The sequence below is a fragment of the Oncorhynchus masou genome, chromosome 6 (assembly GCF_036934945.1).
Source record: "Oncorhynchus masou masou isolate Uvic2021 chromosome 6, UVic_Omas_1.1, whole genome shotgun sequence".
Lineage (NCBI taxonomy): Eukaryota > Metazoa > Chordata > Actinopteri > Salmoniformes > Salmonidae > Oncorhynchus > Oncorhynchus masou.
In genome coordinates this window covers 57,054,091-57,068,311 of record NC_088217.1, presented here as the reverse complement: position 1 = coordinate 57,068,311, position 14,221 = coordinate 57,054,091, and the positions used below count along the sequence as shown (strand labels likewise).

General features: G+C 39.3%; 1 protein-coding gene across 1 annotated transcript; it reads left to right on the top strand.

The window, feature by feature from the left end:
* Positions 1-7,097: 7,097 nt before the first annotated feature.
* On the top strand, positions 7,098-12,563 carry LOC135542331 (DNA damage-inducible transcript 3 protein-like). The gene is made up of 4 exons (XM_064969216.1): positions 7,098-7,235; positions 8,735-8,799; positions 9,359-9,572; positions 9,846-12,563. Exons 3-4 carry the CDS (start codon positions 9,417-9,419, stop codon positions 10,587-10,589), a joined length of 900 nt encoding a protein of 299 aa, XP_064825288.1. The 5' UTR covers positions 7,098-7,235; positions 8,735-8,799; positions 9,359-9,416; the 3' UTR covers positions 10,590-12,563.
* The last annotated feature ends 1,658 nt before the right edge of the window (positions 12,564-14,221 follow it).

Below are 14,221 nucleotides of genomic sequence, written 5' to 3'. Positions count from 1 at the left end.
ATATTTTTCGATATACTGTAGGCCTACCGTAGGCGCCATGAGTCTCACTAGTGTTGAGTAATGTACTGTTGAAAGGGGTCTAGGTCTTATTTATTTAAAGAGCATACTGAAGTTAGAAGCAATAGGAGTTTAAGCAATAGCCTACAACATTTAGCACTGCTCTGAGACAAGCATGGGGACTGGTCTTGATAAATGAATGACATTTTTATTTTGACTGAATCTCCGTTTGGGTATTGGTTAGACTACAATTCGGGTGTAGAAATGTTATGCTCTTAGTGTAACCTTTATATAACTAGGCAAATCTCTTGGAACTACCCATCCCGGATCCGGGAGAATTGTCAGCAACTACACTAATTAGCATAGTGCATTGGTGAAATAATCTTACTAGAAAATATTCATATTCATGAAATCACAAGTGAAATATAGTGAAACACATCTTAGCCTTTTGTTAATCACCCTGTCATCTCAGATTTTGAAATGATGCTTTACAGCGATAGCAAGACAAGCGTTTGTGTAAGTTTATCGATAGCCTAGCATAGCATTATTGTTTTTTATTTTTTTATATATTTATTTTTACCTTTATTTAACTAGGCTAGTCAGTTAAGAACAAATTCTTATTTTCAATGACGGCCTAGGAACAGTGGGTTAACTGCCTGTTCAGGGGCAGAACGACAGATTTGTACCTTTAACTAGGCAAGTCAGTTAAGAACAAATTCTTATTTTCAATGACGGCCTAGGAACAGTGGGTTAACTGCCTGTTCAGGGGCAGAACGACAGATTTGTACCTTGTCAGCTCGAGGATTCGAACTTGCAACCTTTCGGTTACTAGACCAACGCTCTAACCACTAGGCTACCCTGTCCAGCTAGCAGCAGGAAGCTTGGTCACGAAAATCAGAAAAGCAATCAAATTAACCGTTTACCTTTGATGATCTTCGGCCGTTTTCACTGACGAGACTCCCAGTTAGACAGCAAATGTTCCTTTTGTTCCATAAAGATGACTTTTATATCCAAAATACCTCCGTGTGTTTGTCACGTTATGTTCAGAAATCCACTGGAAATAGCGGTCATGACAACGACGAAAAAAAATCAAAATTATATCCATTATATCGACAGAAACATGGCAAACGTTTTTTATAATCGATAATATATCAACCGGGACAGTTGGCTTTTCAGTAGAACCGGGAGGAAAAATGGCTACCTCTCTCTTTTACGCAAGAATCACTCTGAGAGCCATCAGCTGGCCACTTACACAATGTGTTCGTTTACGCTCATTCTTCAACACTAAGGTGTGAAACTACGTCTAAATGCTTTAGACACCCTAGGGAAGACGTAGAAAAAGGAATCTGGTTGATATCCCTTTCAATGGGCAATAGGGATGCATAGAAAGACAGGGGTTTCAAAATAAGGGTCACTTCCTGATTGGATTTTTCTCAGGATTTCACCTGCAATATCAGTTCTGTTATACTCACAGACAATATTTTTATAGTTTTGGAAACTTTAGAGTGTTTTCTATCCTAAGCTGTCAATTATATGCATATTCTAGCATCTGGTCCTGAGAAATAGGCAGTTTACTTTGGGAACGTTATTTTTCCAAAAATAAAAATAGTGCCCCCTAGTTTCAAGAGGTTTTAAAGAACAAATTCTTATTTACAAGGACAGTCTACTCCTTCCTCCCTGTGGGGAATTGAACACCGGTCTCCTGCGTGCCCGCATGACACAGGGATTCTTCAGCTAAATAGCCCAGTACTGTAAGCCTATCAAATGCTTCTCAAAGATGCCCTCTGGTGGTCGAACTAGGATTCATCAGTGGTTCACACTTAAATAACGTGCCATAGAATTATGCGGCACCATGCAAGCTGCGACGCAGTATGCTGCAACTTTTAAAGGACGAACCACTTAGTCTGTTTGGAGGACACGGGGAAGATAATCATTGAAGCCTGGATGCAACAGCTAAGACCATCTGTCTTTATCCCTTTCTTCAGTACTTTACACTGAAATAATTTCTCTCTTTGTGCTGCGCTCCCTTTTATGTTCAGTGCCTTTGGTATACTAATAATGCACTGTAGGTCCGTTTGACATTTTAGTTAAAGGGAGGTTGTGTGAGAGTTTATTATTGTTTTAACTGTATTGATTTTGTGTGGGACTATTGACATTTGGCCAAGAATATATATTTTTTAACATTTTAAGGCCTTCTTTGTTTTGTCTATGAACACACTCATACACACCCCACTCACTCCTCCACTGGGAGGTAATACACAATATTGCAAATTCTCTAAGGTTTATGACTGGGTTCTTTCTTGTGAATTGTTTCTAGGAAGTCGCCATCAAATTGCTCTGCCATTATTCTTGTATGAGGTATTATTGGATGGGTTGCCTCTGTGCTGTGACGTGTTTTATATGGTGTGTCTTGTCCTTTCTCTCCACTGGCTATCTGGTAAACAGGCTACACTCTAGGCAGTTCTCTTCTGCTGATGTGTTTGTGTCTGGTAGCAGTACTCTATCTATCCTACTATTTTCTTTTCGGCAGGGTTAATACCTGCCTGGCACCCGAGCAATTGTTTTTGTTTTCATCTTTACCCCTCTCGAACAATACTGCTACAAGTTGAGATAGTAAGTGCTTTTGCAAAAGTCCGATGGCATCAATACAACAGTGTCATTATACTTAGACAGTGGTGTAAAGTACAGAAGTAAAAATACTTTAAAGTACTCCTTAAATCGTTTTTTGGAGTATCTGTACTTGACTATTTATATTTTGGGCAACTTGTACTTTTACTCCACTACATTCCTAAAGAAAATAATGTACTTTCTACATTTTCCCTGACACCCAAAAGTACTCGCTACATTTTCAACGTTTAGCAGGTCAGGAAACTGGTCCAATTCACACACTTATCACGAGAAAATCCCTGGTCATCCCTACTGCATCTGATATGACATAAATACAAATAATGAAAACAAAATTGTACTGTCTGGTTTGCTTATTATAAGGAATTTGAAATAATTTATACTTTTACTTTTGATAGTTAAGTATATTTTAGCAATTACATTTACTTTTGATACTTCCGAATATTTAAAACCAAATACTTTTAGACTTTTACTCAAGTAGTATTTTACTGGGTGACTTTCATTTTTAATTGTGTAATTTTCCATTAAACATAACTTTACTTTGACTCAAGTATGATAATTGGGTACTTTTTTCCACGACTGTACTTAGACCTACCTCATACAAAATGACAACAGTCAGAGAGAGTCAGTGCAAGGTCTAGTCAAAGTCACAAGACAATAAAAAGTTGGTCACAAAAAAAGACACGCAAAAGTAAAAAATAAATAAACCTATTAATATCACCTGTTATATCAATGTATTTTCTTTATAGATCATTTATTAACACAGTGGTAAACATGTGTGATCCTTTATTTACTTTGTTTGACACAACTCCTCTTGGTATTACGTTTATGACACATTAACCTAACGTAGCAGGTGTAAAAGAAATGCCTGAAACTAAGAAGAAAAAAACAATTGCGGGAGGTTCTCTTCTGCACTGTTCAACCAATGCAATAAATGTGGTGAAGGAGTTAAGATTGAGTGTTGCGTACCACAGTATCGTGTGCCACAGAGTCATAATACCCATATACCCTAGTGGTCAAACAAGAAAATGGTTCCAATCGTTTTTCCACCATCCATTTTTCCCATAAGGGATTTTAGAAAGAAGGGCTGTGTTTCGCGTAGGCTTACCCTGGCGTGACATTTTGATAACCATGTAAATCTCTTTAGGACAAGGGGACTTTCATCAATATATTCGCCTGTATTAAACCCCAAAAATGAAATGCTAATTAGCTGCTAATTTGGTTGTCATAAAAAATTACAAATGTCATGATGAGACTGCCGAATCGAGGCAAAGGTTAATTAAAATCTCTGGATTATTAACTAGTGTTAGCTACATTTAGTAATTCATAAAATGGCTACATTTCTTTCAATTGACAATTATGTTAACTGTCTTGTGCAAGTTTTAAATTGACTCAATGCCTGTTAGCAAAGGTGTCAGCTAAAGATGACGTGCAGGAGCTTGCAGGGATTTGTAGTCTTGCATGATTTCGACTTTGATGCTTATCAGCATTTTCGAATCTGAGAGTATATACAGCCGAATATACTGATAAAAGTCACCTTGTCCAAGAGAGATTTACATGCTTTAAAACTTCACGCCAGGGTGAGCCTACACGAAACACAGCCCTTATTTTAAGTGTTTCTAAAATACCCTATGGGAAAATGAACGGTGGAAAAACTATTGGCACCATTTCTGTTTGACCGCTAGGTTTTATGGGTATTTATGACATCTCCACAGTGGGGCTCTATAGGTGTCTCCCAATTCTTATGCTATATTTGTGTACTAGTCGGAAATAGGAAACTCTGAAATGTCTGATTTGCTAAATTGTTGTAGTTATACACGTGCTGCGTTTAACCAGTTAGCAAGTCGGACAGTTTCCTAGTTCCGACTAGCACTTGAACGTGGCATTATTACACCTCAGTGGTGTCACCTTGTTAATGGTTAGAGCTTTGGGCCAGTAACCGGAAGGTTGCTGGATCGAATCCCCGAGCTGACAAGTAAAAAATCTGTTATTCTGCCTCTGAGCAAGGCAGTTAACCCACTGTTCCCCGGGCGCCAAAGACGTAGATGTCGATTAAGGCAGCCCCCCGCACCTCTGATTCAGAGGGATTGGGTTAAATGTGGAAGACACATTTCAGTTGAATACATTCAGTTGGACAACTGACTAGGTATCCCACTTTCCCTTTCCATTCCCCTGAAAACCTTTCGGCCACTGAGGTATAATAAGAAAGGACTTGGCAGAGGCTAATGACACATTTATGTAGCTAAAGAAATCCTCTTAGAAAATAAACACACTAGGTGACAAAATACCAGATATTCAAACGAAAACGCTCATAATGTTTATTAGTACAATTTGTAGTTTATTGATTTCTCTAATGCCTCCCACCTTTTGATTCTCTTGTGAATAAGGACCATGCCCCATGTTCTGTTATAATCTCTACCCGGCACAGCCAGAAGAGGACTGGCCACCCCACATAGCCTGGTTCCTCTCTAGGTTTCTTCCTAGGTTTTGGCCTTTCTAGGGAGTTTTTCCTAACCACCGTGCTTCTACACCTGCATTGCTTGCTGTTTGGGGTTTTAGGCTGGGTTTCTGTACAGCACTTTGAGATATCAGCTGATGTACGAAGGGCTATATAAATAAATTCGATTTGATTTGAATAACATTTCCCAGTTTTGCTTAATTTTCCCTTTGTTTGTAAAGCACCCTTAGCAGGAATGTTAGTATTACTACATTATTATTGAATTGTTATTAGGCCTATGATTATGAGAATTAAATATAGTATTTATTTTATTATAATTATCTAACTAACAATTTAGATAAATGAAGGGAATAACATTGTGATGTAGTCTAAACTTGTGTTTTGCTTTTATAAACACTGTTGCCTCCCTGCCCATTCCACCCTAGACGGTCATAACAAAAACCCAGCCTGTGCCAACAACCCTGTGTCCTTTATCCCACTAATGAATACAATACACACGACACGACGGGACTCAATAAACATTAGACAGAGAAAGTATTCCGCTCAACTACTCAGCAACAGCCTCTCAAGTCGTGACGTGGTAACCAAGGCTCCTCGCGCGCTTTAACCCTGCTCCTGGAGACAGCGCGTGGAGCTTTCTATTCGCTACTCACGCACGCGACGCGTCTCATCCCACTTGGCGCTGTTGCTAGGCTTGCTGTTGCTAGGCTGATAAACATGGATTTAAACACTTTATCTGTCCTTCGGAGTTTGAATATTTTTCGACGTGAAGTGTCCAAAGACGAAATGGCACATGAAATAGAATAAGAAGTGAGCGATTGTTTATTAGAATGAGAATGTTGGCTTTAAACGGTTAACCTTAATAAAAATGTGTCTTATCTTTTATCTTGTACAGTTGTAGCCTGTTCACGATCATCCTCGAAACGATGCGGTAGAGGAGTTTTTGGGAACGCCCAATTTAGAAACTGGCTTTCGACATGTTGAATCGGAACGTGGTGATGTTGCTTTGATAGCGCGCACAGGCACTCCAATAAATTACATTTCTGAAATTAATATCCGAATGACATGATGTTCCTTTAGAATAAACGTGCAATAAAAGAAAATAAACAATTAATTATTATAGGCTGTCACTTATTGAAATAAATGGGCTATATTGCGTTGTTTCATTTGAGGAAAAAAAATATGTTGAAGTTCAATAGTTGCAGCAGGCTATACTAGCCCACTCTTGAGAAATAACACTATTTACACAGACAGGGCTACAGTTGGGGGATAGCAGTCGAACTTCAAAGCATTTCACATAACATGACACACACACAGACGTGATTAAAGGCCTACTGTACAATGTGGCCCTCACGCGCGTAAAGAAAACAATCGGTCCCCAAAAATAAAGACACAATAGAGCTACCAGAGAATTGTGAGATCAAGCCTATATAAAAAATGGAAAATAAAACCACACAATTATTGGATTTACATAGAAAATAAGCCATTATTCCAAGCGGACTTGCTTTCTTTATTCTTTTCACTAGCCTATATAACTGAACAGAAATTACAAATAGCCTCGAGTGTAATATGTGTAAGAAAAACTTTGCTTAGACATTCTAAAATATTCTTGCATAAGTGTATTTAAAAAAAAATTGTTAGAGCCAGAGAGAGACTTAAATAAAACATGTTCTGGTTCTCCCGGTCTTATCACTGACTAGAAATTTGTTGCCAAGCATTGCATCATTCCTTTCATGTGACTCCCATACGCCCCAAATTCGTCCTGGCCGTCTTATGACTGCATCACATCTTCAGGTCACATAAACTACGACGGAGACAACTAGCAAGGCATTTTAAAGCCCGCCTTCACTGTAGAAGATAATTACGCATTGGATGTCACCAAGCAAAATATTTTAGCGTGTAGATTATGATTGGACCATCTGGATGTCAGTAATTTCATCGTCAGCTAATGGTATGTTTGGTTGTGTAAAAAAAAAATCTCCACATTAAGTTCGGTTGGCTCACCTTATATAAACACCACCGGGAGTTTCCAAAAATCACATTCACTATACTAAGCCGAACAATGGTTAACATGAGCTATCACCAATCTCAACTAAAATATATACATACTCCGAACCCAAGACAGTCAAGAAAGCGAAATAATAAAAGAAAAAGGGTAAGTGGATTTTATTTTATTGTCTACAGTTTTTAAGAGTTGTTGAATGCCTTCTACAAGAGTTCTAATTTTAATTTGGCAGCTGTCTCTGGCTTTCCTTTAGAAATAAGAATGTGCATGTTTTGGCAACTTTCCCATGTCTGTTATAGGAGAGCAGTTGCTCTAGTTCAATTTATAATTGACAGTTGTTATATTTTTATTCAAGATTCAGGGAGGCATTTATCTGCTTATTTGACTTTGACCCCAAGTTGCGTTCTCTCTACCACGAGCTTTAACTCTCTACCAAAGTTTGATATCAGTGACAGCTGAGCTGTCAAACGCGTACATAACGTTTTGCAAACTTTTGTTTCGGTTTTATTAACTTATGTAGACTACTGTTATCAAAGACAAAGTATTTGTTTGATAAATGTATAGGATGTCAAGTATCCAGATAGTATATAGGCTATATGTTATATTAATAGCCAATTAAATAAAACAAACACTTATCTGCATTGACAAAGAAGAATAAGGTCGCACGTCTTGCTATTTTGAGTTTATTGAGTTTCCTATAGAATAGAACAGCTTTGTGTTCCCATCCCAGTATTCTGTACCCATTGGAGGTGTCAGTTTTCACCCTTGCTTTTGTTTCACTCGTCCCGTACATTGATTCCATGACGTAATGCCTTGGCTTGACTGGATGGATGGAGAGCGAGCTGAGACCACATCCGAGAAAAAAAACATAGCCTACAGTTGTATAAATGTCACTTTTCTGAAATGTATTCGTCAAACAATACATTCAAGAATAAATAGATTACTGATCATAAACGTATTCGTCAAGAATTGGGCTGCATTTATTGATTGTGGCAGAGTTAAAGGTACTTTAAATCCAGATTCTCTGACCACAATAACGACTTTCTTTGCTCGATGTCTGTTGTGGTCAGACAGCCATGTATTTCCTGTGTTGAGCAAGTGGTTTCAAAGTACCGTTAACTATTCAATATAAAGGATAACTGTATTTTTAGACCAAATATTTTCTACTCGGAAAATTGGATTTCAATTATATATTTTCTTTTTCATGAGCTAGTGTAAATCGAACTCAAGGAAGGATGTTTTGATAGAAATATAATTAATTGTGGACCTTGACAGACAGAGGGCGCCCTAGAACACCTACGGAGTCTTTGTTTACATGAGGCAAATCAATGACCTGATTTTGTTGTGATTTTCCCTAAAAAATATATATAATCAGAACACGTGAAGCCAGTACAGTAGTTTGTCAAATTATTGCATTCGTTTTCTTTATAGAAAATAATTTGTATAGGCCTATTCAACATTTTTATGAATGTATTGTCAGCAGGTTGTTTTATCAAGTTGACTGCATCAGCTTTAATTTGAGGAGACATCTCTATGGCTGTTGTCATACAATATGTTCCTTTAAGCAAATTCTAACATCTCATCACACTGTATTATGTATTTGGTACAATAATTGCCAATAATTAATGTCATGAATTCTTTCTTTCTAGACTTGTTGGGACAAATTATCACCAACAACCAATTGCCAGACTTGATTATAAGAGACTTTCAAAAGGTGATTTGCATTTCCCCATTAATTCTTTAGATTTCTGTGTTGTTTTTACTGAGTGTTGGATGTTTTGTCTATGGATGTCAAGTTAACCTCTTCATATTTATATTATATCAATGCATTTATTTCCTAGATTTTAACTTTATGTTTGAAATTTAGTCATCACTACATCTCATGTTTTTGGCTATAGAATCCTATCATCAATTGATTCATGCAGTACAGCCATTTGTCCAAAGAGTGTCACTATTTTACAATTTCATGAAAAGTGGACTTTTTTCACTAAATATAGAAATTATAATACCGGTACTTTGTTCGATTGTATATTTTTCTTCAACAATTCATAATTACAAACATGCTAACGTAGCCAGTTCTATTGCACAGCTCTTTCACATACAGCTTTCTTGGTAATATGTCGATCCCGATGTCTAGCCTACTGTATAGAAACCCCATAACGGTTCATACTAAAGATGCTATATTAAATAATTATTTCATCATTCTAAAACCAAACCCTCCTGTCTCGACATTATTTTAAAACCGGCTCCTCCTTTCTCCACCACCATTCCAGGTCCAGTGTGTACCAGCGTGTGGCTGTGAAAGACTATCTGTGCGACTGAGTGGCAGAGATGACTACCGAGTGGCTTCACCTGCCCCCTCCGTACCCCCCTGGTGTGGGGCCGCTGTGTGGTGCAGAGTTGGAGGCGTGGTATGAGGACCTGCAGGATATACTGGGATCAGACACGGGTGGGGCCAAGCTGACTCGCGCCCCTCCCTGCTCAGAGGTCAGTTGGGATTATAATTTGATTTTTTTTAAATATTGATTGATTTATGAACAAAGTGATCGATTGTGTTTTGTTTTTCTATCGGTTGTTGGTTATCCAAAATGTTTGTTTCATCTTCTCTTCTTCGTCTTCTCTTCTTCATGATGCAACTCTTTCAAGAGCGCTGATGTAAGAAGGGTCTTTGACATAACCGCTCCTCTATTTTTTTCTTCTCTTCTTTCTTTCACTCTTCCTTCCCTCTCTTCTTTCTCCTCTCTATATCTCTCTTCATAGAAAGAGACAGAGTTCCTGGATGTCCTGGAGAGCTGTTCCCTGACATGGCTGACGGACGGGGTGGGGGTGGGGGTTGGAGGGCAGGCATGGGGCGGAGGAGAGGGTGTCCAGAGGGTCACAATTCCGGAGGAGCCTCCTACCCATCCGCCCCCCTCCTCCACCGCCTTGTGTCTGAATCCAGCTGAGGAGAGGACGGAGAGGCCTAGGGACAGAGAGGGAGGGAGAGATGGAGAGGGATGTTCGGGAGGAGGGGACCTGTTACCCCCAGAGTTCTTTGAGCTGCTGAGTGAGGGAGGGTTGGGCATGGTGGACAGTAGCTACCATCATCATCATCATTCCAACAATGTCCAACAGCCTGCGTCTCCCTCCACTAGCGAGGAGGATGAACACCCATGCGTCCCCGGCTCACCCTCCTGCTCCTCCTCCGCCGCCTCTCCTTCCCCCTCTCTCAACTGCTCTCCTCCTTCCTCTCCTGTCTCCTCTCTTACTAGCACCGCTTTCTCATTGTCTCGGCTGGGCAAACGCAAGAGAGGCAACTCTCTGTCATTCCCTTCCACCGGTTCGCGCTCATCTTCCTCTTCTGCAAAGAAGAGCAGGAGAGAGAGGGAGCAGGAGAACGAGAGGAAGGTGCAGGAGCTGACGGACCAGAACGAGAGGTTAAAAGCGGAGATAGACAGACTGGGAGAGGAGGTGCAGAGGACACGCAGAGCCCTGATAGAGAGACTAGTTAACACCAAGAAGTGAAGGAAGAAAAGCAAGGAGGAGAGCGGGATAAGAGGTAGCAGGATGACAGAAGTAACACAAGGCAGAACATAAACATTTGGAATAGCAGGTTCGCGGTGAAGGGTGAACATTGGGGTGACCATGAAATGCATTTCTAGATGATGGTTAGAAAGAAACCAAAAGATATGTACGTGTTTCGAGAAGAAACTTAAATTATAAGTTTCTTCAACACTGTATGAGAGAGAAAGAAAGAAGGAAAGTTAGAAAGAAAGATGAAAGAGCAAGTCAAAGGAAAACCATGGAGAGAATGAACTGCAGCATTGCGGCAAATGTAGAGAGAGAGAGATAGACAGCATGTAAAGGAAATGGAGGAAACGGTTTAAATGGCAGGTGGATCATGCAATACCTCTGTTGAGATGTTAGTGTACTGTATTTATGTAGGGCTGGATTTTAGGAATCACATTTGAACTAGATGGGTAGCAATTAGTGCCCATCACAAGCATTGTACGATTGTGTAGCTCATTCAGTCTACTGAAGTGCCCAGTTTGAAGTACTGTAAGGATTAGTCAATGAATGGATTGAGGGCATCGATTCCAAAATTAAGAAATTGATCGGAAGCATCAACAGTTAACGCCCATCGCAAGCATTGCATGGGACTAGTTCATTAGGAATCAAATGGAAAGAGAAGGTGGGTCTACCTGGACTCATCCAATAAGAAACGCTGATAGAGGTTTTTCTGTTGCAAAACGCTTTAAAACTTTTTTGCCATGATGAGCTCGATCCTGATTATGGCGTTTTTCGCTTATCCAACATAGTGAAGTGTTCAGTATGAAGTATGGGATGATGAGTTAGATTCAATTGAGTGATTGACGGCACCAGCGTCGTTTCCAAAATGAAGGAATTGGTTGGAAGCTTCTATCTATGAAATTTGTTAACCAACACCCATCAGAAGCGTTCCATGTGTCGTGTTCATTAGGCACCAAATGGAAGACCAACTTGGGCTTGTTCATCAACAAACACTCAATTACATTTTCTGTTGCATGCCATAATGAATGAGACTGATTGGGCTTGGTTTAGATCATTCAGCCCAACTAAGGGATTTGTATGAACTCGGGATGAGTTTGATTATTGGATTAATTGATCAAGGGCGTTGGCATTGACTCCAACATTATGGAATTGACTAATCACATAAAAGTGATATTTACCATTGCTAGGAGTTTTATTGAGTATTCTGCCAACGCAACCATCAATGAATTGATTCTGAAAAACATAGTTGGGCTCATCCCTAGTATGACGGTAGAGTGTGGAACGGAAACGCGGAGAGTGCATTTCATTGTCACCCTATCCTTTATCTAGCCTGGTTAAATCAGACTGAATGCTTTGCCTACCATTGTTCCCCAATGAAACAACAATGAAACATTGCTAAATCAGTTTGGATCCCAGGCTATCCCTTATCTGCCAACCTCTAAAATCTAAGATTAATCCTAAAGGCTGAACAGAGGCCAGCAGAGATAATATTTCTTGCATAGTTTATGAGGAAATATGGAGCTCAGGAACGTTTGTCAGTACTCAGTGCAGTGTGAGTATGTGAGAATGATGATTGGTAGTTTTTCAATTTCTACTTTCGTATAACCCGCTGCAGCTTTAGTGTGTATGGATAGTTCTACACCTAGGACCCAGTTATTCTTCTTTCTACGCTGACCTTTTTCTATCAAATTGACTGAATTTGGAGGTAGTAATATTTACAATGTAGAGCTACCCTGATTCACCTATATATTTGATATAACCATGTATTATACCTAGTTATACTGTAATATATACACCCTTTACTGTACCCATATTAATTTGTCATTTTATTCTAAAGAAGATGTATCGATTGGTGGTTGAATTAGAGGAAACTAACATCCATGTATTTTATTTCTGTTGTTACATGAAACATTCTATTGTATTTACTTTATTATATGCTCACATTTTCTAATAAATCCTTAAAACAATTTCAGTGTCTTGAAATGCTTATTTGAATGTACTCCGGTCAGTTGACGAGAGAGAGAAAAGTGAGATGTGTCTATATTAAGGTCCAAACGAATGCTTAGAAAACATTTTTTTTCTGAATTCATTTTCCACGGTATTTGCAAAAAGTTACTTGTAGCCATGCGATTTATTTGATTGAATAAATGGGTAAGGGGGATATTAAAAAATGTTTTTTATAATATAACAATAGTATTTTTAAACATCTACCCAAACCTGACATTGATCACACACGGACCTGTTCTGATTTCTGCATAGTGACACTAGATTCTAGGACCTTAGCCTGGTGGAATCAGCACAATCGTTGCCTTCACCATTTTATTTCACTTCACGATGGATGTGGCGCAGTAAAACAGAATAGTGAATGCTATCAGGCTGGTTTCTACCAGGCTACTAGAACCTTCTACTTTGAGAACAGACATGTAGAACTATTCTGATGTCAAAATATGCTGTAACAGTTTTCAATATCCCTGTCTTTGCTTACTGATCTGTCCTTAAAGCCAACACCTTTTCAATTCCCTCATTTTCCTCATAGCCCACATCACATTGTCTTTCATCCAGTCATAGACTTGTCTTACAGAAGTTATTCTCATATTTCTTGATCCTATTCTCCATTAAGGTAATTATTGAAATCTTACTCCCCTCTACTCTTATTTTCCTGCTTCTATCTGTCTTCTCTCACTTCTTGTCTTTCATAGGGGCAGGTTCAGGGTTCTTTCCCTCAGCCAAGGCTAACTGTGTCATGTTCTGACCTTTGTTCTGTTATTATATCTTTGTTTTAGTATGGTCAGGGTGTGAGTTGGGTGGGTTGTCTGTTAGTTTTTCTATAATTTGGGATTTCTGTGTTCGGCCAAGTATGGTTCTCAATCAGAGGCAGCTGTCAATCGTTGTCCCTGATTGAGAATCATACTTAGGTAGCCTGGTTTCACTTTTGAGTTGTGGGTGTTTATTTTCTGTGTCAGTGTTTGTGCCACACGGGACTGTTTCATTTGTGTTGTTGATTCACATTTATTGTTTTGTATTTCAGTGTTCATTTTGATTAAACATTACGGACACTTACCACGCTGCGCATTGGTCCTCCGATCCTTTTCGCTACTCCTCCTCAAGAGGAGGACGAGATCCATTACAAACTGTTCCTTCAGTTCCAGTAGTTTGGGGATCTCTGCTCCGATCACAGCCTTCTCTGCCTTCTGGCCTTTTAGGGTCCTCACCTTCTCCCCCTGAATCAGAGACAGACCAGAGAATAGGTTGTGTTAGACCTAGTCGTCGTTGACAACTAGTGAATCACTACCTAACATCCAGGCTGTATCACATCCGGCCGTGATTGGGAGTCCCATAGGGCGGGCGCACAATTGGCCCAGCATCATCCGGGTTTGGCCGTCATTGTAAATAAGAATTTGTTCTTAACCGTCTTGCCTAGTTAAATAAAGTTAAACAAAAAAATATATATATAAATAACATCTATTCCTCCTAACATGACACAGTTGTCAGTAACAACTAGCAGGCTAAATCATTAACTACCACCTTTTCCCCCTGACCCAGAACAGAGAAAAGCAGAGAATAGGTTAGACACAGACGTCATGATAGAGATACAATATAATGCTATAAGGACTCGGTCGTCATCA